Below are 23288 nucleotides of genomic sequence, written 5' to 3' on the forward strand. Positions count from 1 at the left end.
CGGCCGCCGCCTCCTCCCCGCGGCTCCGTCTGCCGCCGCCGCCGCAGCCGGGCTCCGGGGCTGACAAGCAGGTGACAGAGGAGCCGGCGCGCGTGGCTGAGAGTGCCCGGGAGAGCGCGGCGCGGGCTGCAGCCGCCCCGGCCCGCCCGCACGACGCCGGGGCCCGGGTCCAACGCGCCGCCGCTCCACGCTCGCCTGGGGCAGCGGGCGGCCCCAGCCGCAGCCCCAGCCCCGCGGGGGCCGCGCCTCCCCGGCTCCAGGGCCGCGGCGAGCGGCGGACCGGCGGGCGGGCGGGCGAGCAGTCCGGCCGGCGGGGTCCGCAGCGCGCCCGGCGTCCCATGGATATAGCAACAGGTCCCGAGTCGCTGGAGAGGTGTTTTCCTCGCGGGCAGACGGACTGCGCCAAGATGTTGGACGGCATCAAAATGGAGGAGCACGCCCTGCGCCCCGGGCCCGCCACTCTGGGGGTGCTGCTGGGTGAGTGCGGGGTCATAGCGCCTGAGTGGTTATGGGCAGGGGACCGGGGCGTCGTCCGCGGTGCACACAGGCGTCCTGGCCAACAGATGAAGAAAATGGGTGCACAGACATAGGGAGGAGGTACAGGGACAGGACTCCCGGAGTGATACCAGAGGGCCAACAAGCACGCCTAGACAGGCTTCCCGAGGGACAGAGTGTGCAGGGACATCACTCAGGAGACAGGACAGGGCAGTTCCAGCCTCCACCCACCATCCTCCTTGGGCCTAGGTTCTAGAGCTACTACTCCCGGCAAGGGTAGGCAGCTGGTGACACGGGTGATGGAGGACCCAAGTAGTCACCTTGGCGAGCCTGGGAGAGGTGTCAGGTCGCCCGAGGAGGGGAAGCTTCTAGGAGAAAAATGTCCCGTGGGTCATCTAAACCACAGGTTTGGGGTAGATTGGGGAGAGAAGATCACGAAGCCACTGTGGGGCGTGTCAGCCTGCGTGCACCCCAACCTCACCTCGCCTGTCTCAGTCGCAGCTGGGCACCCTGCATCGTGCTCCTTCTCGCTTATATTAACACCAAGCGCTGAATCTCCGGAAAAGAGGAGAGCGCAGCGCCGAGCCAAGGCTCGAGGCCCACGGCCTCTTTGCGCCGGAGCCCAAGGACTGGGACTCACAGGCTGGGGCTGCCAGAACCCTGGCGCGGCGGCTGGGAGACCGCAGGCAGCGAGCGGCGCTCCCGGGTCGCCGTCGCCCTCGAAGCGGAGGGCTGTGGGCACCGCGCGACCGGGACGCCGGGGTTGGGCCGGGCTGCGCTGACGGCCCGGCTCTCGCCCTGTGCGCTGCAGGCTCCGACTGCCCGCATCCCGCCGTCTGCGAGGGCTGCCAGCGGCCCATCTCCGACCGCTTCCTGATGCGAGTCAACGAGTCGTCCTGGCACGAGGAGTGTTTGCAGTGCGCGGCGTGTCAGCAAGCCCTCACCACCAGCTGCTACTTCCGGGATCGGAAACTGTACTGCAAACAAGACTACCAACAGTAAGCGCCTCTCGTCCTCCTCCTTCCCCGCCGCCGCCCGGCACTCGAGCCCGGCCGGCCCCCTGCCGGGCAGGGCCGGCGTCCGCCCTCCCGGCTGTGCGCTCCGCTGGGCCCAGTAGCTGCGAGGGCTCCGAGGGCTCTGCAGGCTGCGTGTCTGGGGGCTGTGGTGGACCATCCCCACTGGCCCGAACTGGTGCGGTGGCCCTTAGATGTCATCAGTTTGTCCCGGAAACCTGTGCTGAGCCGCTGAGGTGGGGTACAAGACAAGGCCCTAGTCGGACTGGCGCATACGATGCCGGAGTCCAGGGAAGGGGCCTGGCCCCCCTGAAGCCTGAATTGGGGACCAGGAATTGCATTTCAAAGGAAGGCAGTGCTTTTGGAGCCAAGCCTGTTGGTGTGCTAACCCAGCCGGTGTGTGGGGATTTGGGATTTCTGGAGCAGGAATGTGGTGTACTGGCCACTGAGCTGCCTTAGCAGTCCCCATACCGGTCCTGCTAGGCTCCCGTTGTACTTTTTGTCCCTGATGGAGAGAAATGGTGTCCATCTTCTGCAAACCGTTCCATGCGGGAGTTTTGCTTCTCCCCATCCTTTGGCTAGAGAAGTAGTCTAGGAAGATCTCAAGAGGTGGCAAGCTGCAGTCCAGTTAGGGTGAGGAACTGGGTGAGCAGTTCCCTGATGGCCATTTTTCTTACAGTGTGTGTTGGAAAGTGGTGGCCGCTCTGTCCTGGTATTGTCCAAGCCTCAGATTTAGGCCAGAGTGGCTTGAGCCCCATCTACTGACTTTGTGTTTACCTGTGACTGGATTTATATGGCAAGAGGCCAGGGACAGAGAGTATAGACAGGCCTTTTCTTTTGACCTGCTGGGTTTTGTGCCTGGCAGTACAATTGAAAAGGGGAAAGTGAGGAGCAAGAGTCACGAGAGCTGTGGGGGCCCCCAGAATGGTATTGCAGAGAGATGTGGGTTCCTGGGAGAACTTTTAGTGGGTGCCCAGAAAGCCGTCTTGCATGAGCTGCAGGGTGGGTAGGTTGCTCAGGTGCTTTGGTGCTCAGACAGGGCTGTGAGTGCCCAAGCCTCTTGGAGAGGCTGGGCTGCCTGTACCTAGTGCTGAGTGTAGACTTCCTACTCTGCCCAAGGATTGTCCCAAAATCCAGAGCCTGGTGGGGAGGGGAGCATCCTAACTGCCTGACTGAGGCCTGGAAATAGTGGGACTGCACACCAGAGTCCTATAGAGGGAAAGGTCCTACCATAAAGGCACTGACTGGGTCCCCTGCTCTGGGGAATGGGCAGGAGCTGCTTTTGGCTCCTTGCTCCTGTTCACTGAGGGCTCTGTGGGTAGGAATTGGGGTTGGTAGAGAGAATCAGCTCTTTTGCAGGTTCTACAGAAATGCAACTGAGGCCTCTTCCTTTGTACGGAGCAACTCAGACTTAAGCCCAGGGCCATTGGTCAGATCTTTGCTGTATGGTGCCCTGGACTGATATGATTCTAGTTCTGGGAGAGGGAAGGGCCATCACTAATTTCACCCGAAGTCGGGCATACAGCAGCACAAATAAAATGACGTACATGTGGTTGGGGGCTCTGGGCTGGCCCAGGGAGCACCTCCACAGGGTGCCCCAGTCTCCAACACACCCACACCCTGTCCCCCTGGCCTTGCTCTGCTTACCTAACCCTGAACTTGGCTCTGGCAATGCCACTTGCACCCAGTTCAGCCAGTGGCTTCAGCAACTCCACATGTGGGGCCAGGAGGCTGGGGAAGGTAAAAATGGGCCTCTGAAACATTTGCATGGTTTAAAATTTTTTTAACATATTGGAAAGACTCTTTCCAACCTCTTGTATGTATTTATTCCCATAATTATGATACGGCTTCTCTTCAAAAGAAAGCAAGCATGCTCCCTGGTTCAGTGGGCATAGAACCGGAGTCACATTTGAGCTGAATATTCCCTTAAAGTGGAGCCGACTAACCCCCTCATTTTACAAAACAATTAAACATAAAACATTTGCAACTGCTTTGTCCAATGTATATTTATTTTTAAAAGAAAAGAAAAAAGTCCCCTAAAAGCCTGCTTCTTCAGTGCAGTCCCATGTGTTGGGAATGAATTTTGTCCAAGAGGGAATCTCAGGTCCCAGTGCCGTGAGTCTGGGTCCTTTGAGGCTGAAGCCTGGGGGAGGGAGGGGTTGGCATTATTCTCTTTGCTCGTAGTCCCCTCCTACGTCTTCCTCTTTCTTCCGATAATGCCAATTAGGGATCTGCACTAGGCCTGGCAGGCCGAGGCTGTGCTGGGGCGGGGTGGCTGCGTGGGGGTTATCAAGACAATCTTGGGCGCAAATCCCCCAGCGAGTCTGGAGACAGCATTTACCAGGGAGAGCAAGCGCAGCCAAGCAGGAGAGAGCTCACAAGAAAGCAGTGCTCTATACACAATAAAAATATTTTTATTCTCGATTTCTTTTTTTTTTCTTTGAGAATCGCAGATGCATATTTATTTCATCTGTGTGCAAATGCTTTTCAGACGGGAATCCAGGCAAGTGGGCTCAGAAACGTGCCTTCTTCATTTTGTTGAGCCTTTGCCTCAGCGGTAGGGGGAAATTAACACTCCCCCAGGCCGCCCCAACTTTTGAAAAACTGCGTCCTCGTCCTCGCCTGGGTGCGAGTTGCTGCAGAGTTCTTTCGTCCTTAGAAAGAAAGAGGTTGCCATTTCTAGTTAAGTGTGTGTTCCTCCTTTCGATTTGTTCTCAAAGATCCCGGGCACCCAGACGCGCAAAGTTATTTTACGCACCACGGGGGTGATTAATGGACGTTTGGGCACATTTAGTAGCATTTGATAAAATCCTCTCATCCGGCCTAGTTGAGCAAAGCACATTGCGGCTGCGCAGTTTGGGCATTTTCACTCGTAACTCGAAAAGTCTCCTTTTTCTCCCTGAGTGTTTTTTGGGGGCTCCTTCTACTAATAAAACAAAACAAACAAAAAACAGCTTCAGCCTTTTTTGAACAAAAAAAAAAAAAACCCGGTTAGAACGGGGAGGAACCCGGCCTCCGCATGATCGCCAACACCTCTCCCCGTCCTCCACCGGAGAAGGTTAGGAAAAGACAAAAATGACAACATCCCCCCCCCCAACATTTTTTTCCTTGACCAGATAGAATTATGTAACTCTCCTTTCTTGCCGTCTGTCGCTGTCTGGAAAGGCTTTCTATCCTGAGGAGGTGGCGAATTCCTGGAGGAGGCTCCGGAAGGGGGGAGGGTCGGTGGGAGAGTCCAAAAATCTGTCACAAAATGGAGTCTAATCGCTTGTAATACAGCTCCCAGGTCTGGCGACCCAGCCTCGTTGGTGCACGAGCAGGAGCCTTTGTGCGCGGAGGGACGCGGGGCTCCACCCCGGCGGCGGCCGAGGCTCGCGGGGCTTCCGCGGCGGGGCCTGCACGGGCACTGAGCCTCCAGCAGCTCCGCTGACCGGGCTCCGCGGAGCCCGCCAGGGTGCCCTTGGGCTCGCCTGCCCAAGTGGGGTGCCCCCACACCACGCGACAGAAAGGGGCATCAGGGCCTTGTCTGGGTTTCACCCAAAGCCTTTGAGTCCTGGGGTGGCGTTTTCCAAATCCCCCAGCTGCGGTGCTCCCGGCCCTACCACTCTTCCAGGCACATTCCTTTCCTCACACCGGGAAGGGCCTTCCTGGGAGGCCGCGTGCCGGTGTGGCACTCGGGGAACAAAGCCAGACGCCAGCCTTTTCTGGCTGCTGCTTTTCCCAGTTTGGAGGCCTCCCGCCGCCACCGTTCCCAGCGGGCACCCCAGCCAGCATGGTCCCCCACAGGACCAATTCAGGACCGCAGACACCCCTGTGCACAGCCGGGAGAGAGGGTCTTAGACACCGAGGGGCTTGGAAGGAGGAGCCAAGGCTTTGCCTGACAAAAAGACCTGCCGGGTGCTCTCCCTGGGGGACCAAGGAGGAGGGACCCTCCGAGGGGGAGGTCTGCCGGCCCAAGTCTGGGGTAAAGGACTCTGCATTTAACCCCGTGCCTGGGCTGTGGGTTGGGGCTACAGGACGGCAATCCTGAGGCTGCAGTCACCCGGCTAGGAGGAGGTATTATTCACGCTGTGACTGGCTCACCCTCCCCTCACCACACTGGTCCTGGTGAGCTTTATTTGCCTACTGAGGTTCTCTCAAGTGGGGGGAGTCTACTCTGAGGTTGTGCTCTGGGGTGCACAATTGGCGATTCTCAGCTCCTTCCTGTTCAGAACCCTGGCACCTAGCTTATCCTCTTCTCTACATGGGGACTTAGCCACCTAGGGCCGGGGAGTATTCTTATAGGGACTCCAGATAAGGTGTCCCAAAGGACTTGGCATCTTGCCTGGCAAGATATGAACACTCTGGAAAATATTATTACTATTGTTATCATTGGTGGCAGGGAATGCCTTGTTTTCAAAGACACCTACGGTACTACAGCAGGTTCCATGCCCAAGGTCCAGCTGGTGTGCTGGGCTTGTCTTGACCCTCTCTAAATAGGCAGAGATGGCAAGGGGCATTCCTTCGAGAAACCATTTCCTTTGACTGATAGGGCACTAAGAGGGTCCTGCCCCGCACCATGAAAAGCACTTGAGACTCTGAGTCAGGGCTGGGTTCACCTCCCAGCCCCAACACTCAGTGAATGTTGATCACCACTGAGTAGCTACCCACTCTCAGCCTGTGTTCTCCATCACCAAACTGGGGGTGTCATCACTCTGTAGGGTGGCTGTGAGGACTACAGGACACTTAGTGGGGCTTCAGGGAATCCCTGATCTCCTCCCGCACCTCAAGAGGGGTGGGAAAAGTTCTGATTGAGGTTGAGGACAGATACCAACAGTGCAGTGCATTAGCAGGAAGGTCAGGCAGCAGGGGCGCCTCTGTGCTGCTCGCTCCTCCTTGGGGGCATGGAGTTGGGCTCCACTGGGACACAGTGGGCATCTCCAGGGTCTATGTATTGCTTGGAAATGCATACTCAATAATACGATTTCATGTTTGAGGACTGTTCATGGTTATTGTGATTCGAATGACAGAGAATAGAGCTCAACAAACATTTCTGAGCTAGATGATGGTGAGATCTAGAAGGGGGGAGCTGGATACTTCTCAGAAGGAAGATGACAGCTCAATGGTGCAGGAACACTATCTCATGAGGTCCAGGGGACCCTCCTGCCCAAGCTGTGTGACCTTGTGAGGTTTGCACCCGTGTTGGACTAGAGCCTTCTCTGTCCTGTGTTGGTGGAGTGTTTTTAAAAAGAAAGAGGGGGAAGGAGGGAGCCAGTCCTACTTTGGCATCACTTACACTGAAGGATGGAGAATACTCTGAGTGACATGAGTTATGACTTCCAATTTGTTGGACACCACAATCAGGCCTCAGCCTGGGGGAAGGAGGTGGGAGGATGGTCCACCCATCCCAGGAGCTGCTGTCAGTCAGTTTGGGTGCCAGGACTCAAGGCCCTTGGCTCTCTGGCTGACCGAGCCAGAAGTTCCTCGGACCTTCTCCAACCCCCAGATTCTGTGCTGAAGGCAGCAAAGAGCAAAACCCAAGTTATATAAATATGTGTTGCCCCTGCTGTCAGAAGTGGGGAGGTGTGGTAGGGAGGTAGCCAGGGCGGGCCAGGCTGAAACCATATTTGAAAAAGTTGACTCAGGAAGGCAGAGGAAGCAAAGTGGCAGACGTTTGCCATTTCATCGACCGGCTGGTGTTCTCCATTCATGTCATAAATGTCTCCTGTCATTTGATGCCAAAAGCAACATGATTTGGTTCCCCGGTGGCCTATAGAGTTTTTCTCTTTTTTTCTCTCTTTTTTTTTTTTCAGTAAATGTTTATTTGTTAATAATATACTTTAAACAGCCCAGCCTTGACCTCAAGTCTCCTGAAATATCCATCTTCTCCCAGAAAAATGTTTCAAAGTTTGTGTAATTTTGGGGGGAAGGTGTAACTGACGGGGCAGTGAAGGGCCTGTGTTTGCTTTAACTACTGCTGTGGTGTGGAGTGGTGGGGTATAAGGGGCCACTGTGCTCCGAATGGCGACTTTCTTGGGTTTCAGGCCTGCCTGACAGCACTTCCTCCTTGCCCCTTACCTTTTGCTTCTCCTGATCAGTACAAATAAATTTCTGCGTGAGACCTTCCTTTGTTATTCCCTGGGCAATATTGTATCCATCTCAGCTTTTTGACTGGCAGCCCCTGGACCTGCCCTGCTGACCCTGGGGCTCTGCCGAGGGAGGGGTTCTCAGGTTGTGTGGGCACGAGGGAGGGGGAAGCTTTGTCTTGAGAGCTTGGCTCCAACTGGCCCTAGAAGAGTGTGATGGCAGAGCACCTGGCTGGCCTAGCGCTTGGTGCACTTGGGGGAAGTGCTGCTGGAGAAAAAACCCGGTTCTTGGAGTCTGATTCCAGAAGAAACAAAGATGTTTGCTTCCTGGCTGGGCTGGTGCTGAGAGGCTTCCCCAGGAACTGTGGGGAGGTTGCCAGCTGGGCAGGGAGAGTTCTTAGTGCTGCCCAGAGCAACCCAGGTGCCCACCAGGGCTGGCAAGACTATGGAGGCCACCAAGCTGCTGGGTAGTTCAAGAAAGATGCCTGGTAGATGAGTGTGCTGGGCCACGGGCCGCCAGGGGTCTCTCCCCCCAGGCGGGTGGCTTGCAGGGCTGGTGCTCCGGCAGCGATGACGGGAGAGGAGGAGCAGCGCAGCCCTGGGACAAGCTGGGTGTGACTGCTGTTCCCCCTTCTCCCTCCTCCTTCGCGCCTGCGTGGGATTGGGGGGGCTCGGTGACTCTCATCATGTGACGCCTGCATTGCTATAGTTGCTGGGCTGTCCAGTGTGGGCACTAGCCCGGGTCTGAGTTGCCTAAGCCTGCAGAGGTCAGACAATCAAGATGCTATGAGTTGACCTCCAAGTGGCAGGGCCCTGGGTGGGGCACATTTTCTCAAAGGAAGAGCAAGGTTGGTGGCAATCACAACTTGGGGATAGAGAACATCTCCATCTCCTAGTGACACAGGCCAAGGTCCTTGAGGGATACACTGGTAGCTCTTCTTAAGCCTCAGTTTCCTCCTCTGTGAAATGGGGGTAATAATTCCAATCTCCTAGGATTGCTCTGAAGATAAAGTGGAATGAACCCAAAGGTGGCAGCTTGTTTTGGGCACTCAGTCAATGTATATCTTCTTCATTCCTTTGGGGAACTGAGCAGGAGGCAGCCAGGCCAGACAGCAATGCATTGTCTGCCCTGCATGGGAGGCCCAGAAAGTGAACTCTCCAGAACAGGCCTCCAGAGGGGCCTCGCCCACCCTTCTGCTCCTTATGCAGGTCCAGGTCCTGTGTTTTGAATTCTTCCCTTGAGAAGGGACTGGGGTAGGTCTGGCTGTTCCTCAGCAGCAGAGGCAGACTGTGGATGGGCTGCCATAACTACTGAGGTGCACAGGCCCCCTTTTTTTCTCAGTAGACTCTTGAGCATGACCAGCATAGATGAACTTGCAGGAGCACAGCCTTACCTCAGAGGGGCAGACCACAGAAGTGCAAATAGAAAGGAAATTGGTATTTGGTGAGCGCCTGCAAAATTCACTGGCCTTATTGCTCCTGCTCTACCGGTGGGTGAGGAAACTGAGGCTGAGGAGTTTAAATAACTTCCACCAGATGAGTCTAACTCCCAACCCCACTGGGATCTCCAAGTCCTCTCTTCTGACCTCCTGAGGCCTCAGATGCCCAGTCTGGACAGTTAGGATCCCCGCCCCCCTAAAGTGGCCTGCCTGGAAGGATGGGGGCGAGTGGGAAGGTCACTGCCCTCCTTGCGCTGAATGTCCCCTGTAGGGCCAGCCCAGCCAGAGGAGGAAAAAGGTTAGAATAACTGCCTTCCCGAGTGGGAGAGCTTTCTTCACCGCCGGGGCGCGCGGCCCGCGGCTTTCAGCAGTCTCCACCGGCGCCCTCCTCCAGGCCCTCTCCTCCTCGGTTCCTGCGCCACATTCTCTTTCCCGAGGGTGGGACAGCACGGTGCACAGGCTCCAGGGCTCCCAGGCTCCTTGGCGGAGCGGGGGGCGCCGCGGGAGGTTGATGAATTTCGGTGTCACCAGGGGTTTAGCCCGGATTTGGGAACCGCGCGCTCTAATACGCGCACACCGTCCTGCTCTTTCTAAAGCGGAGCCCTTTCACCCAGCCGCTGATTTATGAAGGAATCCGATCCAGGGCTGGGCTGGAGCCGGGAGCCCGGGGCCCCGCGGCGGTCTTCGGGCTTCTTCGCTTTTTGGGGATCCTTGGCAGCTCGGAGGCTTTCCTGGGCTTTCCTGGGGTGACCTGTGGACTGGGGCATCTGGAGGCCCAGAAGGAGTGGTTCCCCTCGGAGCCACTGCAGGCTCCCGCTGGAAGGGAGCAGGGCTGGTGGCCAGAGTTCGCATTTTCATTCCGGTTTGAGAAAAGCCCTCGCCCCTCCCCAAACCCTCCCGCCGACCCCCTTGGGCAGGCGCGAAAGCATCTAGTTCAGGAGGTTTGTTTATTGAGGGAACACAAAAATTAAAAAAAAAAAAAAAAAAAGTCTAAGACCCTTTTCCCGCCTGGGAAATGTCGCCCAAGCTCCTGGAGAGACAGGGCGGCCCGAAACCCGAGTTCCCGGAGCCCAGCGCAGACCGACTTACCCCAGCCCCCTCCTCCTGCGCCCCGGCCCGAGGGCGGCTGCGGGGGTTTTCAGATTCGGATTGCAGGGGGGAAATGTGGTTGTATCAATCCACAAATATTTACTCTTAACAGACTTGTATCTGTGGAGATTTCGAACAAAGACAGTTTAGGGGGATTACAAAAACCCTAAACCCCGTTTTTCTCCTGGACTTGGTGCTTTAAATGCCAATTACAGGCGAGCCATATCCAACAGCAACGGGGAAGGAGGGCAGGGTCCGGGAGGGAGTGGGGGCGAGTCCAGCCATTAAATGTAACTTTTCATTATGAAAAGGATTTCGCCGGTTTTATCTTCTAATAAGATTATGTCAGGAACACAAGTACCTAGGATGGTGCTGAGTGACAGGGCTCTGTCGTTTAATCAGAGGCTGCACCGCTCAAACCGCGGGACCTTTTGTCCCACGGAGTGAACGACGGAAACTTGCCGTCCTAATCCCCTTATTCATGTCAAGCAGAGAAAAGAAGCCGAGCACCTTACAACCGTGTCCCCTCCACCCCTTCCGAGGGAAGCGGGAGGAGGGGGCTTGGGCCCTATAGCCCCCCGGAGCCTTTCATTTCGGAGAGTGCTTTGGCCTCTGGAGCCCACAGGGCTTAAGCAGGCGGGGGATAGGGGTGCTTTGCTGGAGCCTCAATTGGCAGCGTCTGGGAAATGGGGACAGTAGCGCCCCCCCACCTCCAGAGAATCGGAGAATACGGTGGAGAGATTTGTTTTTGTTTTGTTCTTGCCTGCACTGATGGAACGCACTGCCCACTCGGTCCCCTCTTCCCAGGGAAGGTGCCGCTGGGGGCACAAACCCGCCCCCCTTATCAACGCCGGTTTAACGAGAATAGAGATACTAGGCTGGAGTCCTCCGAGGGGCAGATTTCGTTGGATCCCTGGGACTAAAGTCGCAGCCCTCGCACTCCCGCGGGTCTCCAGGGTTGGCTATTCCCAGCTGCGAGCTCGGCCCCTTTCTTCAGAGGCCGAATTCCTTTGTTCGACCCCTGCGGAAACCCGCTTCTCCGCCGGGGCGGTGGCGCCTTTTATTCTCGCCACTGCGGTGGCCACCATCCTCATCCCACCGTTTGCAGGTCCTTCCAGCGGCGCCCGGGTCGGTGGCGCAGACTCAGCCCAGTCCCCGACCCACCCTTCGATGTCGCCACCTGGTCCAAGCCCAGCTGCCTGCTTAGACAACTAGAACTCCGTCCCGCGCAGCGGGGGCAGGAGGCGTGGACTTTAGACACCCACCAGCCTTGGCCACTGGGCACAGTGGGGAGCCGCGGGCTACCCAGAAGCGGCAACGCTCGGTTCCGGGTCGATGCGCCGCCTGAAAAAACCAAAAGCAAAACCAACACCCAGCAAAGGAAACCCGCGCACTCCCAGGATCCACTCTGCGCCCTCGGGGGACACCGGCCCGCGGCCGGAACAGCTCCCAGGGTTTCAGCCCGAAGACCCCAGAGTCAACGGAGCAGGAGGGGGACCTTCGGAGGAAGCTGCCTCTAACACTGGCTTTGTGGCCTCCTTTTAAAGCTCTGAGGCTCTTCTCCGAGGATCCCTTTGCGCCCTGGCAGTGCTCCGGGGACGCCTGACTGCACACGGTCTCCTCCCCGGTTGAGCCCAGGCTCTGGGCTCTGGGAGGATCGGGGTGAGAGCAGGGTGTCACCTCGTAAAAGCGACAGGCAAGGGTTGTTTTATGGGGAGGGAGAAGGGGCAGGAAGTGATGCTTCCATCTCCCGGCGTGCTGGGACTGGGAGCCCCGACGGAGGGAGCCGGATCCAGGCGGGGGACGACCAGAGGGACAGGGCAGGGCCAGAGACAGTCCGAATCTGAGGCCCGTGGGAGCCGAGAAGGGGACGCAGAGGCTTGGAGCCCAGAGCTCACCTCCCAGCCGGGATCCCGTCCCGACGCCCCTCTGCAGTCCCCTGCTCAGCCAGCCACCGGCCCTTTCTTTGGGTGGTGGAGTGGGTGGGGGTGCAGGGGAGAGACTTTCTCCCTCGAAACACTTGATACCAACTTTGTTTTTTTGGCAAGAAAAATAAGCCTTGTTTGGAGAGGGGTGGGGGCGTCGAGCGAGCGAGGGAAGGAGCGAGCCTGCGGCGGAGCAAACTTTGCGGATTAGGTTTCAGCGCCTCCGCCCCACCCCCAGCCCCGCGGCAGTGATTTGTGTGCGGGGTCTGTGACCCTTGGAGCATCAAACGGCCCGCGGGAACCGGCCGAGTTCAGAGGGACAGTGGGCAGAGGGGCGGCCTAAGACAACGCAGATGGTTCATATCAGGGCCGGCCGCACCCTGGGCTCCCAGCGTCTACCCCGCGGCCGGCTCCTGCAGCAGGGAGAGGGGAGAGGCCTCGCGTCGCTGCGTCCCGGCACAGCTCTAATGCGGGGCCAGAACCCGGCAGTGAGCGGCTTCCAAACCTAGGAGGAGAGTTCCTCGGCCAGGCAGATGGATCCTGTCCAGCTCCGAAGGAGCCGGGTCTCCTCACTTGTTCAGAGTGGTCTCCGAAGCAGGAACTGGTCAGGAAGGAAAGACTTCTGGCCTCTTCCAGGTGGCCAGGTTTACCCCGGCCTGCCCTGCAGACAGTGGGCTCACCCCAGTCCTGGTGTCCTCCCTGGGAGGTGTCCACCACCCCTGACATTCCTTCATTATCTACACTGTGGTGGAATGGCCTGTCCTCCTGTCCGCCTGACCCCTTTGGCCTGGCCTGGCTGGGCTAACTCTGAGGGACTTTTGCTATTTCCTCCTCCTGGTCCCAAGGGAAAGGTAAGGTGGATCACTCATACCTTGGCTCACTCATATCTTGCTTTGGGACAGGGACGCTCGCTGCTTGGTCCTGGTGGGAGGAGCTCTCCCCAGCACCAAGGCTTGGCTTTGCCCCAGTGGCCTGTTCTGGTCAGCACGGGAGCTGGGCTGTCAACCTCAGCAAGCCAGGCCTCCTAGCCCCATCTCTGGGGCCTCCAAGGACCCTGAGACAATGAGGGTACAGCTGGGCCACACCCACGGGGGCTGCTTTAGAAGATCTCAGTGAACAGGGTACAGTGGCTCCCTTATGTGATCCCAGAGACTCAGGAGGCTGAGGCAGGAGGATTGCAGCCTGGGCAACTTAAGGGTATCCCAGGTGAAGGACGTTTCAAGATCCTTTTAGCAGTGGGAAAACTGAGAACCAGGTGCAGCCAGGACTGGCCCAGGCTCACTGTGCTTGGCAGAGTGGAAGCAGGAACCCCATCTGCATACTGCCAAGCTAGGGCTCAATGGAGCAACTCCAGCTTCTTTCCAGAACCCTCTTGAAGGATCTGGCGTTAATACTGGCCTCCTCTGTCCCCTCTGGGCTGAGGTCTCAGGATCCTGGCTTCTAGTAGGGGGTGACAGGTGGTCTCAACAGTCAAATGATTTTGAGAGTTTCCTGAGTCCTGTGGGGTTTGGGAATTTTGTGTTACTAATTGGAACATTGAGGGACAAGGGCCAGGTGAGCACAGTGCATCCTCTGCTGTCCCTCCATCCTTTTAATCTCTGACTCCCAGACATTCTGGGCTTGGCTCTTCCTCTCTGCATAGGTCATGGGGAGGCCAGCAGCCTGGTCAGGGCCACAGCAGGCCAGCGGGCTGCCAGTACTGCTGGGACCTCTCCAAGCTCCATCTCCCAGGGTCCCTGCCTCAGGGGAGCCGCGGCTGGGTCATCTGTGCACGGAAGACACATCTGCCCTCCACATGTTGAGGCCGAGCTGAGGACATGTGGTTTGGGACGTGTTATCTTAATCATATTTATTAGCCAATCCTGAAAAAAAAAAAGAATTTGATAATGTTACGATTCGGAAAAGATCCCCAAATTGACACAACAAATGGGGAGGGGCCACCAGCTACCGCCGGGCTTCGGCTGGGCTCAGGACGTGGCTCTGGGAGTTCCTGCGGCTGTTCTCCCGGCGTGGCATCTCCGCGCCGTGAAACCAGGCTCGCCGTTCTCATTTTCCCCGAGCAGAGATCTGAAGCAAAATTAATTACCCCGCCTTGACTGATAGCGGTTCTGTTGGAGTATGGTCCTAATCCTTATTAACATTCTCCAAAGTCAGGCATGAAATATGACTTTTGCACCACACTCTTTGGCATCTGTTTTCCTTTTCCAGGGTATTTCTCAGGCTATCTCCGAGCCTCACTGCTGCTCATTATTTTGCCATAGGTCTGAGGCTGCCAGCCCCGCACAGCCCAGCCAGGCGGAGAGGGGGCAGAATCTGACACATCTCTGCTCACCACGCAAATTGCTTCTGATTATTGAGCTTTGAATATTTTCCTCCATCATGTTTTTATTAAAAACGCCAGCATATTTACGCTTGATAGTGTCTTCAATTAGGTTAAAAAAAAAAAAAACTCGGGGGGTTCCCCTTTCTATAGCAGTATGTAAAGAAAATAGTTGTTATGACCGCAAAATTACCATCCAAACCTGGTTCCAGTAAAGCCGGCCCTGCTTTGACAAGCCCAGCAGGCTGGGAGCTTTTTTCTACACGTTCCAGCTGCTAGGGAAACAGACCCGAGAGGAAGCCCGCAGCAGCCTCCGATCTGCAGGGTACTAGGGGCACCTCTCAGTAGCTAACCCTTCCCAAGTCTGCGGAAGAAGGCCCAGCTGCATGAGGCTTTCTGACAGGCAGGGCAGGCCTGGAGAGCACGTGGCAGTGGCAGCGGCAGCAAGAATAACCCCAGTGGACACTTGATTAGCACTTAGGGCTCTTGAGGCACAACTCTGAGCACTTTCCATTCTTTAATGACAATAGGACACGGGTGCTATTGTTATTTTCAAATGAGATGGCTGAGGCACAGAGAAGTCTAGTAACTTGTCCAAGGTCACACAGCTAGTGAGTGGAACTGCAAGCAGAGCCCAGGCATTGTGTCATGAGAAAACTTTCCGGGATCCTTGTGGAGGACAGAATCTGGCCTCCTGCTGGATTCGGTGCTTTGGTAGCAGGCTGGCTCAATGTTGTTTGTTGAACGTGTGGCTCCCAATGAATGGCCAGTATTGGCTGCATGTGCCAGGGGCAAGTCTTTGATGGGGGTTGACTCACCGAGTCTCCTGGGGACAGGCTCTGTATCATTTCACCTTTTGCCAGCATTGAAGCTTGACCTGAGAGGTGCAGTGATTTCCCCAAAGTCACACAGCTTCAGATGGTAAGCACTACCACCTACAAGGCACAGGTTATACCCAGGCACCAGGCTCAGCCCTTGCCACCCCAGATCTTGTGAGTGTTCCTGAAAGCACTTTGGGTTAACCTGCATTTCCAGGTGACAGAACAGAGACTCAGAATGTTGAGGTCACACAGCTAGTGGGGGGCTGCCTAGCATGGACCAGCCCTGGGACCCACGGCTCCTGAGCCTGAGGGAACTCCGGGGTGGAGCCACACCCAGGCCACGCCTTCTCCCTGGGCCTCACTGGCGTGAACTGCTGTCCTGTGGTGGGTGGAGCACTGGCACTGGGGAGGGACCTGCCTTGTGCCAACGGGGTGCGGTCTCCTCCCATCCCGGCCCAATTTACCTGGGGGAAACTAAAACAGAGCCCTCAAGTGAGGAGCCCCAGGTCACACAGCCAGGGAGCGGCTGAAGGGAATCCCCCTCAAGTCCCCGGGTCTGCGGGGTGCTTCTCAGAGAGGCTGACTCCTCAGCTGCGGACGGTCACCCCGCCTCCTCCCGGCCACCCCGGCCACCCTGCCCCCAAATGCATCAGGAGGGGAGGTTGGTGGGGAGGGGTTCTGGCGGGGTCCACCTCCTGCTCGGGACAGGGACTTGGGGCAGGGGCCCAGTGAGCAGCCCACCCCAGGACAGGAGCGCGGCTGCCCTCGCAGGGCCGTCCTTACCCCCGGGGCCTTCCTGGCTCCGGGCTGCCGGTACACAGCCCAGGGCAGGCGCTGACTGCCCTTTGAAGGGACAGCCGCCTGAGTGGGTCACTTTGAACTGCAAAGGGGCCTGTGGTGAGGGCTCAGCTCCCTCCCACGTGCCCCGCCTGGCCTGTCCACCCTCCAGGTCTGGTCCCGTCCAGGCCTGGAGCCAGAGGGGTGGGCGGGGCGCAGCCCCCTGTGGGCTGCAGGAGGAGTTCTCCGGGACTGGCCCTGGGGGAGGCGGGCTGGCCCCCACTGGCCGTCCACGTGGGAGAGTGCAGACCAGTCACAGAGGTGCCACCCCCTGCAGACTTGCCCTCCTGGTGTAGAGGAGTATCTCCTCCAATGAACTGAATGGCCACAATGTAGCAAGTAACAGCAGCAGCCAAGTCTTGCCAGGGAGCCCAGGAGCATGTGGACCGTCTCTGCTTGGCCTGGGAGCCCCTGGCAAGAGGTTAGGAGGGCATTAGGTGAGAGCCCGCAGGGGCCTGGCTAAGGTGCTGGCTAAGGTGGCCCAGGAGGGGCAAGTCCACCCTGGCCTTGGCGAGCTCCCGGCTATGGGCGGGGTGTACTGGGGGCGCATGGGGCAGAGTTAAGCAGAATTCAGGCCAGTGTCGTCTCCAGGCCTGCAGATACCCACCTCTTCTTGGGGTCTCACTATGTTGCCCAGGCTGGTCTTGAGCTCCTGGACTCCGGCAATCCTCCTGCTTCAGCCTCCTGAGGAGCTGGCGCTCTACGCACCACTGTACCCTGCATCTTCTTGGGTTTTGTGACCCCAGAATTCCTTGGCAGGCCAAAAACAACCATTCGTTCACTCATTTATTATGGTACTGAGGATAGAGCCCAGGACCTCATGCAAACCAGGCAAATGCTCTTCCACTGAACTCTACCCCAGCTTCTTAACCAGATTCTTCGACAGTGCTTTGGAGTCTCAGATTTCAGTGTTCAAATCTAGGCTCTGCTGCTTACTGGCTGAGTGATCTTGGGCTAGATGCTTTACCTCTCTGTGCTTTAGTTCTCTCAAAGTCTATTAAGAACCAAACACCTGGGGCTCAGGATGTGGCTCAAGTGGTAGCACGCTGGACTAGCATGCATGAGGCACTGGGTTTGATCCTCAGCACAACATAAAAATAAAATAAAGATATTGTGTCTACCTATAACTAAAAAATAAACATTAAAAAAAAAAAACAAAACCCAAATACCTGCCTCTGGGCAATGACAAAATTTAAGGGTGAAAACAGATGCAGTCTTCTTGTTAGGAGTGTGGTTCTTGCTGATTTTCCCATGGATGTCCTGGGCTTTGACAGGTGTATGGCTGTGGTTATATGTGTCAGGCCTTGGCTGGAACAGGGCTTATAGTAGGTGCTCAGTTAGTACTGAAAGAAGTATAGAGAAATAAGTCAGGAGTTGGGTAGGCAGGCCTGGGCTCTTTTTGGCTGTGTGACCCTTAACAAGTTACTTAGCTTCTCTGAGCCTCTGTTCCACTGGTAAAATTAAGGTAACCAGAGAACCCATCCTCTAGAGTTGTGGAGAGAAATAAGAACTGAGGGATGTGAAGAGCCACATGAATCATTGTGAGCTACTTTTTTTAGGGGGGGGCTGTGGCGGGGTAGTAAGTGACATCAGAGGACAGCAGAAATCTGCATTCCAGGTCCCCCTGGGCAGGGGCCTGTGAGGCAGGAGGCTAGAGCTGGGAAGGACTAGGGGAGGGCATTCCAGGTGGGGGCACTAGTCGTGGAATATTGGGGGTTAAATCTGGACTGAGCCTGGTGAGCTGGGGCGCACTCTGGCAGGAAGGGCTGCTTAGGGCTGCTGGGACGAGAGTCTGCAGATCAGGGCAGGGGCTAGCGGCCACATTCCAGGGTTTAGATTTGATCCTGTGGGCAATAGGGAGCCATTGAAGGTTATTGGACAGGGCAGTGACGGGAGCTAGAGAGGCACTTTATGGAGAAGATGCTGGTGGCGTGTGCGTGGGATCAGAGTCTGGCAGGAGGGGGCTGCTGCCACGCTGGAGGCCAGGGCAGCAAAGGAACCCAGAGGGGACCAACCCCGGCTGGTGGTTCTGAGGGTAGGGGAGGGGACAGGGCAGAGGGAGAGGCCTGGGGCTAGGCCCCCAGTGGGAAGCTGCCTGGCTGAGGCAGAGCGACCAGCTGGCTGGGCTCTGGAAGGACGTGTGGCCTCGTGAGCGTGTAACCTGCACATTCCCACAGGACCCAGTGCTCAGAGGCCTGGCTCGGCTAACACTCCACTGTCACCCTCTTGGAGTCCTTCACTCTTGCACAGGTGTCCCTGTGGGAGCCCCTGTCCTGGCCCCTCGCCCGCATCTAGATCTTGCCGCGGCTGAGAGGTGGCCCCGCGCCCAGCCTCACCGGCCTCTTCTTCTGGGAGCCTCCTCTCTGGAGGCCCGGCGTGGGAGTCTCAGTTTCATGGGGTTCCCTGGCCCCCAGGCTGGGCTCCGTCCCGTGCACTTGTTACCCGTGGCGATTCCCAGGGCGTGAAGGGCTCCGACCCCCAGGAGAGCCTGGAGGTCTCACTCCCTACTGTCCCCAAGGGATGCCTGGGCACACTAAGGCCTGAGAATCTGCCCTGGACACTGGCAGCCTGGCCCACAGGGCCAGGTAGGTGCTTGGTGTCTGTGTGTCCTGTCTCTGCAAATGGAGGGATGCACTAGGGCTGTCTGTCTTTCTGTCTTTCTATCTTTTTTTTTTTTTTTTTTTTTTTTTTTTGCGGGGTTGGGGGAGGGCTAGGGATGAAACCCAGGGCCTCACAATGCCAGGCAAGTGCTCTGCCACTGAGCCACGTCCCCAGCGCCCTCTGTGTGTCTCTGGGCATGCAGCTCGCTGGGGTCTGGCCCATTTCCCAGCATGCAGCAGGCCGGTGGCTGGGACTGCAGCAGATGTAGATCTGGAGGATAGTGGTGAGGACACTGGCCCATCCTGGGGTCACTTGGGATACAGTTTTGCCCCTCCCTGAAAGCCCAGGATGTGGGCCACAGTGCAGCATTAGTAGCCTCAGGAGGCAGGAGAGGGCAGAGGCCACGGGGTCCAGCTCAGCTCCCTCCGCTCTCCCCTCCCCGAGGCGGCTGTGCATGCCCCACCTGGACTTCTCAGTACTCAGCCCGGGTTGATGGAGGTATTTCTAGAGCCTGCACCACGCCAGCCGCCGAGCTGAGGACTCACATCATCACTGCAGACCCCGGTCAGTCTAGGAGGCAGGGCCTGATGTCCCCATTTCAGAGATGTGGAAACTGAGGAAAAGAGGGAACTCAGCTGTCCCAGGTCGCCCAGCTTACCCCCCAGCTGCCTGAGTCCCGTTCCGCACACTCCCGGGGCGCCCTGGCAGACAGCGGGGGCTCAGAGTGTTTGAGGAAGCTGGGGAGGGGAAGGAAGCCTAGCGCCCACCCAACCAGAAGGACCCCGGCTCCAGGCAGGACTGGGATGACACTGAGACACCAGGGTGAGCAGGGTCATCAGAGCTGGCACACCTGGGGATGAGGAGTGGGCAGGGAATCCCAGAGGAGAAGCACTGATTGGCAGGATGGCATCCAGGGGACAGCCAGAAGGCTTGGTGGCAGAGCAGTGGAGACCTGGAGAGTCAGTCTCCTTGCCCGGCAGTGACTGAGAGGCCCCCACCGTCCAGAGGTCTCTGAACACCACATCCCATCTCACATGGACAGGGAGTGGGCTGGGCACACAGTAGGTGCTCACGGAGCTCCCGGGTTGCCCACCTCCTGTGGTGCTCCTGTTGGCTCCCTCAACACTGGGCGCTGGGTTCTGCCCAAGGCCACGCCATGAGCCACTGTCTTGACTTCCTTGACCTCTCTGAGCCCCAATTTCCTCATCTGTAAAATGGGCACAGCCATTTCTTCCCTCTAGGTCGCTCCAAGGATTAGTGAGGGGAGGATGTAAAGAACTTAGTACAAAGCGCATCACCCACCCCACCCCCCCCCCGCCAAAAAAAGCCAAGCTATTGTTTTTATGGTTATTGTTCTTTGTCTGTCTGTCTGTCTTGGCAGGCTGGCATGGAGCCCAGGGCCTCAAGCATGTCATGAGGCAAGCACTGCACCCCCAGCCCAGCCCCCCTTTCTCTCCTCTGCCTGGGGATGGGACCCGGGACAGGTGCTCTGCCCGCAGCCCGCCAGCCCTCTTTGTTATAATGAGAGTTTACAAGAGGAACCAGGAGGCCCTCCACGCTCGCCCCCTTTGGCTCCCCGCTGCCCGCTTCTTGGGGCCAGCTACCCGCCTGCACACGCGGAGTAGGGAGCAGGGGTGACCGGCCTGGCCTCAGCCCCGTGGAGCTGGAGCTCCACAGGGGACAGAACTGTGGATGGTGAGGCCATGGGGGCCGTGGCTGCAGGAGGGGCCCCGGATGCTCGTCAGAGGGGACACTGGGACAGCGGGGAAAGGCAAGGAGGAGGGCTATGCAGGTACAGGGACAGGACCAAGGCCCGCGCCTGGAGCCCATGGCCCATTGGAAGCATGTGCCCGCTCCCTTCCTCTGCCCTGGTGTCCCCCTCTGCCCTGCAGCCCTGCAGATATGTCCCAAGTGCCAGCACATGGGCAGGCATGCACACAGTGTGAGGGCCACACCTGGCCCGGTCCCCAGTTTACAGATGCGGAAACTGAGCGCCAAACCCAGAGGCTCGGTGCCCACACTGGCTCCTGGCTGCCCCTCGCTGCCCTCGCCCTCCTCTCCGGGGCCACAACTTGTCACCCACTAGCCCGCCATCCTCACACTGCCTGTCCCACAGGAGCAAGCAAGACACCCTGGGACTCACACCAAAGCCGGGACTCACAGGGCGCGCTGTTGGGACTGGGGGACGGGGATGGCTCTGCAGGTGAGGCAGACGCAGGATGCTTATGAAAAGCCAGTTGCAGTCAGAGGGATGCCGTGGCGAGCGCACCCCAGCCAAGGGCACGGCTTGGGCACGGGGTGGGGACTGACCGCCCACCTGCTGGTGATTCTCTACACTTGGCCAATGACCTGGGCGGTTGAGAGAGTGGATTTCAGAGACTGGGGGCCTGACCTTGGTTCATCACTTCCTGCTTTCACCTGGGTCTCTTCGCCTACAAAACCAGTATTCTAGAAACCCAGGCACAGTTTCCGGCAAAGAGAAATAATAGCTGTGTGTCTCTGTTGTTCAAGTTTCACAAAGTTGCAGCTGAGAAGACTGGAGCTCAGAGAGGTGAAGGAGCTGCTCTGAGGTAGCTAGGACCCTGGGACTTGGACCCGAGCCTGACTGCGCGTAGCACCGAGAACTGCACCCCTCGGAGCTGTGAGCTGCTGCCCCCGAAGGAGGAGAGCCCAGCAGTCGGTGCCTCTGTGGAGGCCAGCCCTTCAGTGGGAGCAGAAGGAGGCATCCACTCCTGCACCCAGAAATGAGCCCTGGGGACAACGAGTGACAGGAATGACAGCCTCTTCCTGTCTGATGGCCCCACGGTTCCTGGGCATCCCTCGGACCCCAGCCTCCCCTCCTGGACCCCTCCTGCCTGGCCTTTCTTCAGGCCTCCTCTTCACTTGGGAGCCAGGACCCCACTTGGGGCTTCCTCCCTCCCTCCTTCCTTTTGTGTATTTGCCAAGAGGTGACAATGTGCCTTGTCCCAGGTGCTAAGGACACTGGTAGACAAAGCCCTGTCCCCAAGGAATGCACTGGCCAGTGGGAGAGAGAAATGCATGCCTGGCAGGAGCTCGGTGAGGGCTCTGATGGAGGGAGCAGAGGGTTTGGTGGTCCCTGGGGACAGGGCTCCTCACACAGGCTCAGAGGAGGACTTCCTGGAGGAAGAGCCATGGGAGCCAGAGCAGAGGGATTATCTGGGAGAGGAGGGAGGGGGCGCACTGCAGGCAGGGCAGCACACCCAGGGCCTAATAGGGAGTGAGACCACGCAGGGTCTGGGGACCATGTGGGAGGTTGGCCTTTGCTCCGGGGCCCACTGGGAGCCACAGGAAGGTTCTAAGCAGGGGACGGTGTGTCGGATCCGAGGTTAGGAAATGTACTCTGACTGCTGTGTGGATTGCAGGGGGAGGCGGGGGGGGGGGGCTCCGGACCCTCCTCGGGAGACGAGGAGCCGTGGATGTGGGAAGGGGTGCTGCAAGGTTGTATTTAAGTGTGTGCCCTTGAGCACATGCCACCACAAGTGCACGTGTGCATGGGGGTCTTGTGGGTATCAGCAGACTAGATCTTGGTGAGAGCCCCACCCTGACCTGTGCCCGGAGGCAGGACCCCTGCCCAGCACCTAGCCCAGCACCTGGCCTGTAGTGCGGACTCAGGGAATACACGTGGACAAATGGGCACCAGGTATCCACATCTGTGCATGCACGGGATGCACACGTGTGTGAGCCCATCAGTGATGGTGGTGTGGCCTGTGAGAGGGTGCGAGGGGGCAGCCCCTCTGTCCAGCTTGGAACAGAACCAGGGATCCTTGGGAGAGTGCAGGGTCTGGCCCAGCCCAGCTTGGCACAGACACCCCATCCCAGCCAGAGGCCACAAGCACAAACTGCTTGGCATTAGTGCCCAGGATGTCTGTCAGGGTCACTGCTGCTATAAGTCACCCCAGTTTCTGGTCGCAGTACCTGCCCAGCCTACTCTGGCTGAGCTGATCACAGGCAGGTGGCAGCAGGTGACGCTGTGCTTCAGAGCACTCGGCATCTGGAGAGGCAAGCCCTGTGTCTCCCTGGGGACCCTGGTGTATTCGCCCATATTTGAATGCCAGTGTGTACAGTGGACAGGCGCTGTGTGTGTATGCTGAGTGTGCGTACTTGTCACCATGTCCCTGAGCCCAGGCTCATGGTGTCAATGTGGGCAAATGTGTGGCATGTGCCTTTCCTAGTGCAGGCAGGCTGGTAATTCCACCTGTGTGGCACATATGTCCATCTTGGGGACACCCTATGGGTCTAGGTGTCAGTGTGTGGTGTCAGCCACGGTGGGCCGTCGGGGCATGGAGGGGCTCACACCTCTGTCCATGTGGGCCCTGCAGGTGGATGTGTGGACCCTGGGCGGGTGTGACAGGCGGAGCCGCAGATGGGCCTTCTTGGCCTGTGAGGCTGGTGGCCAGTGGCCAGGCTTCTGAGGGTCCAGCCCAAGTTTCCTAGGAATCTCCTGTCACCTTTATCCCCAGGCAGGCGGTGTGACATGAGTGACAGGCTCTCTGGGGTGAGAACAGTGGCTTTTCCTCCTCTCCCCTTCCTCCTCTTCTAGGTGCTGGGCCCCGCTTAGCTCCAGGCCCAGAGGGGTGGACAGCAGGTGGGACCCAAGCCCTGGAGGAGGCCCCACACCACCCCAAGATCTCCTTTGGGTCCTTGGTGGGGGTCCCATCAGCC

At 58.0% G+C, this 23288-nt stretch overlaps 1 protein-coding gene across 2 annotated transcripts in view; it reads left to right on the forward strand.

The window, feature by feature from the left end:
• The first annotated feature begins 338 nt into the window (after window positions 1–338).
• The window catches only part of Lmx1b (LIM homeobox transcription factor 1 beta), a 71744-nt gene continuing 48794 nt past the window's right edge, over window positions 339–23288 (forward strand). For both annotated transcript variants that reach the window (XM_027938347.1, XM_027938350.2), the window contains exons 1-2: window positions 339–477; window positions 1307–1493. In XM_027938347.1, the coding sequence (XP_027794148.1) occupies window positions 339–477; window positions 1307–1493 (326 nt within the window). The remainder of the gene's footprint in view (window positions 478–1306; window positions 1494–23288) is intronic.

The sequence above is a fragment of the Marmota flaviventris genome, chromosome 13, assembly GCF_047511675.1.
Source record: "Marmota flaviventris isolate mMarFla1 chromosome 13, mMarFla1.hap1, whole genome shotgun sequence".
NCBI lineage: Eukaryota > Metazoa > Chordata > Mammalia > Rodentia > Sciuridae > Marmota > Marmota flaviventris.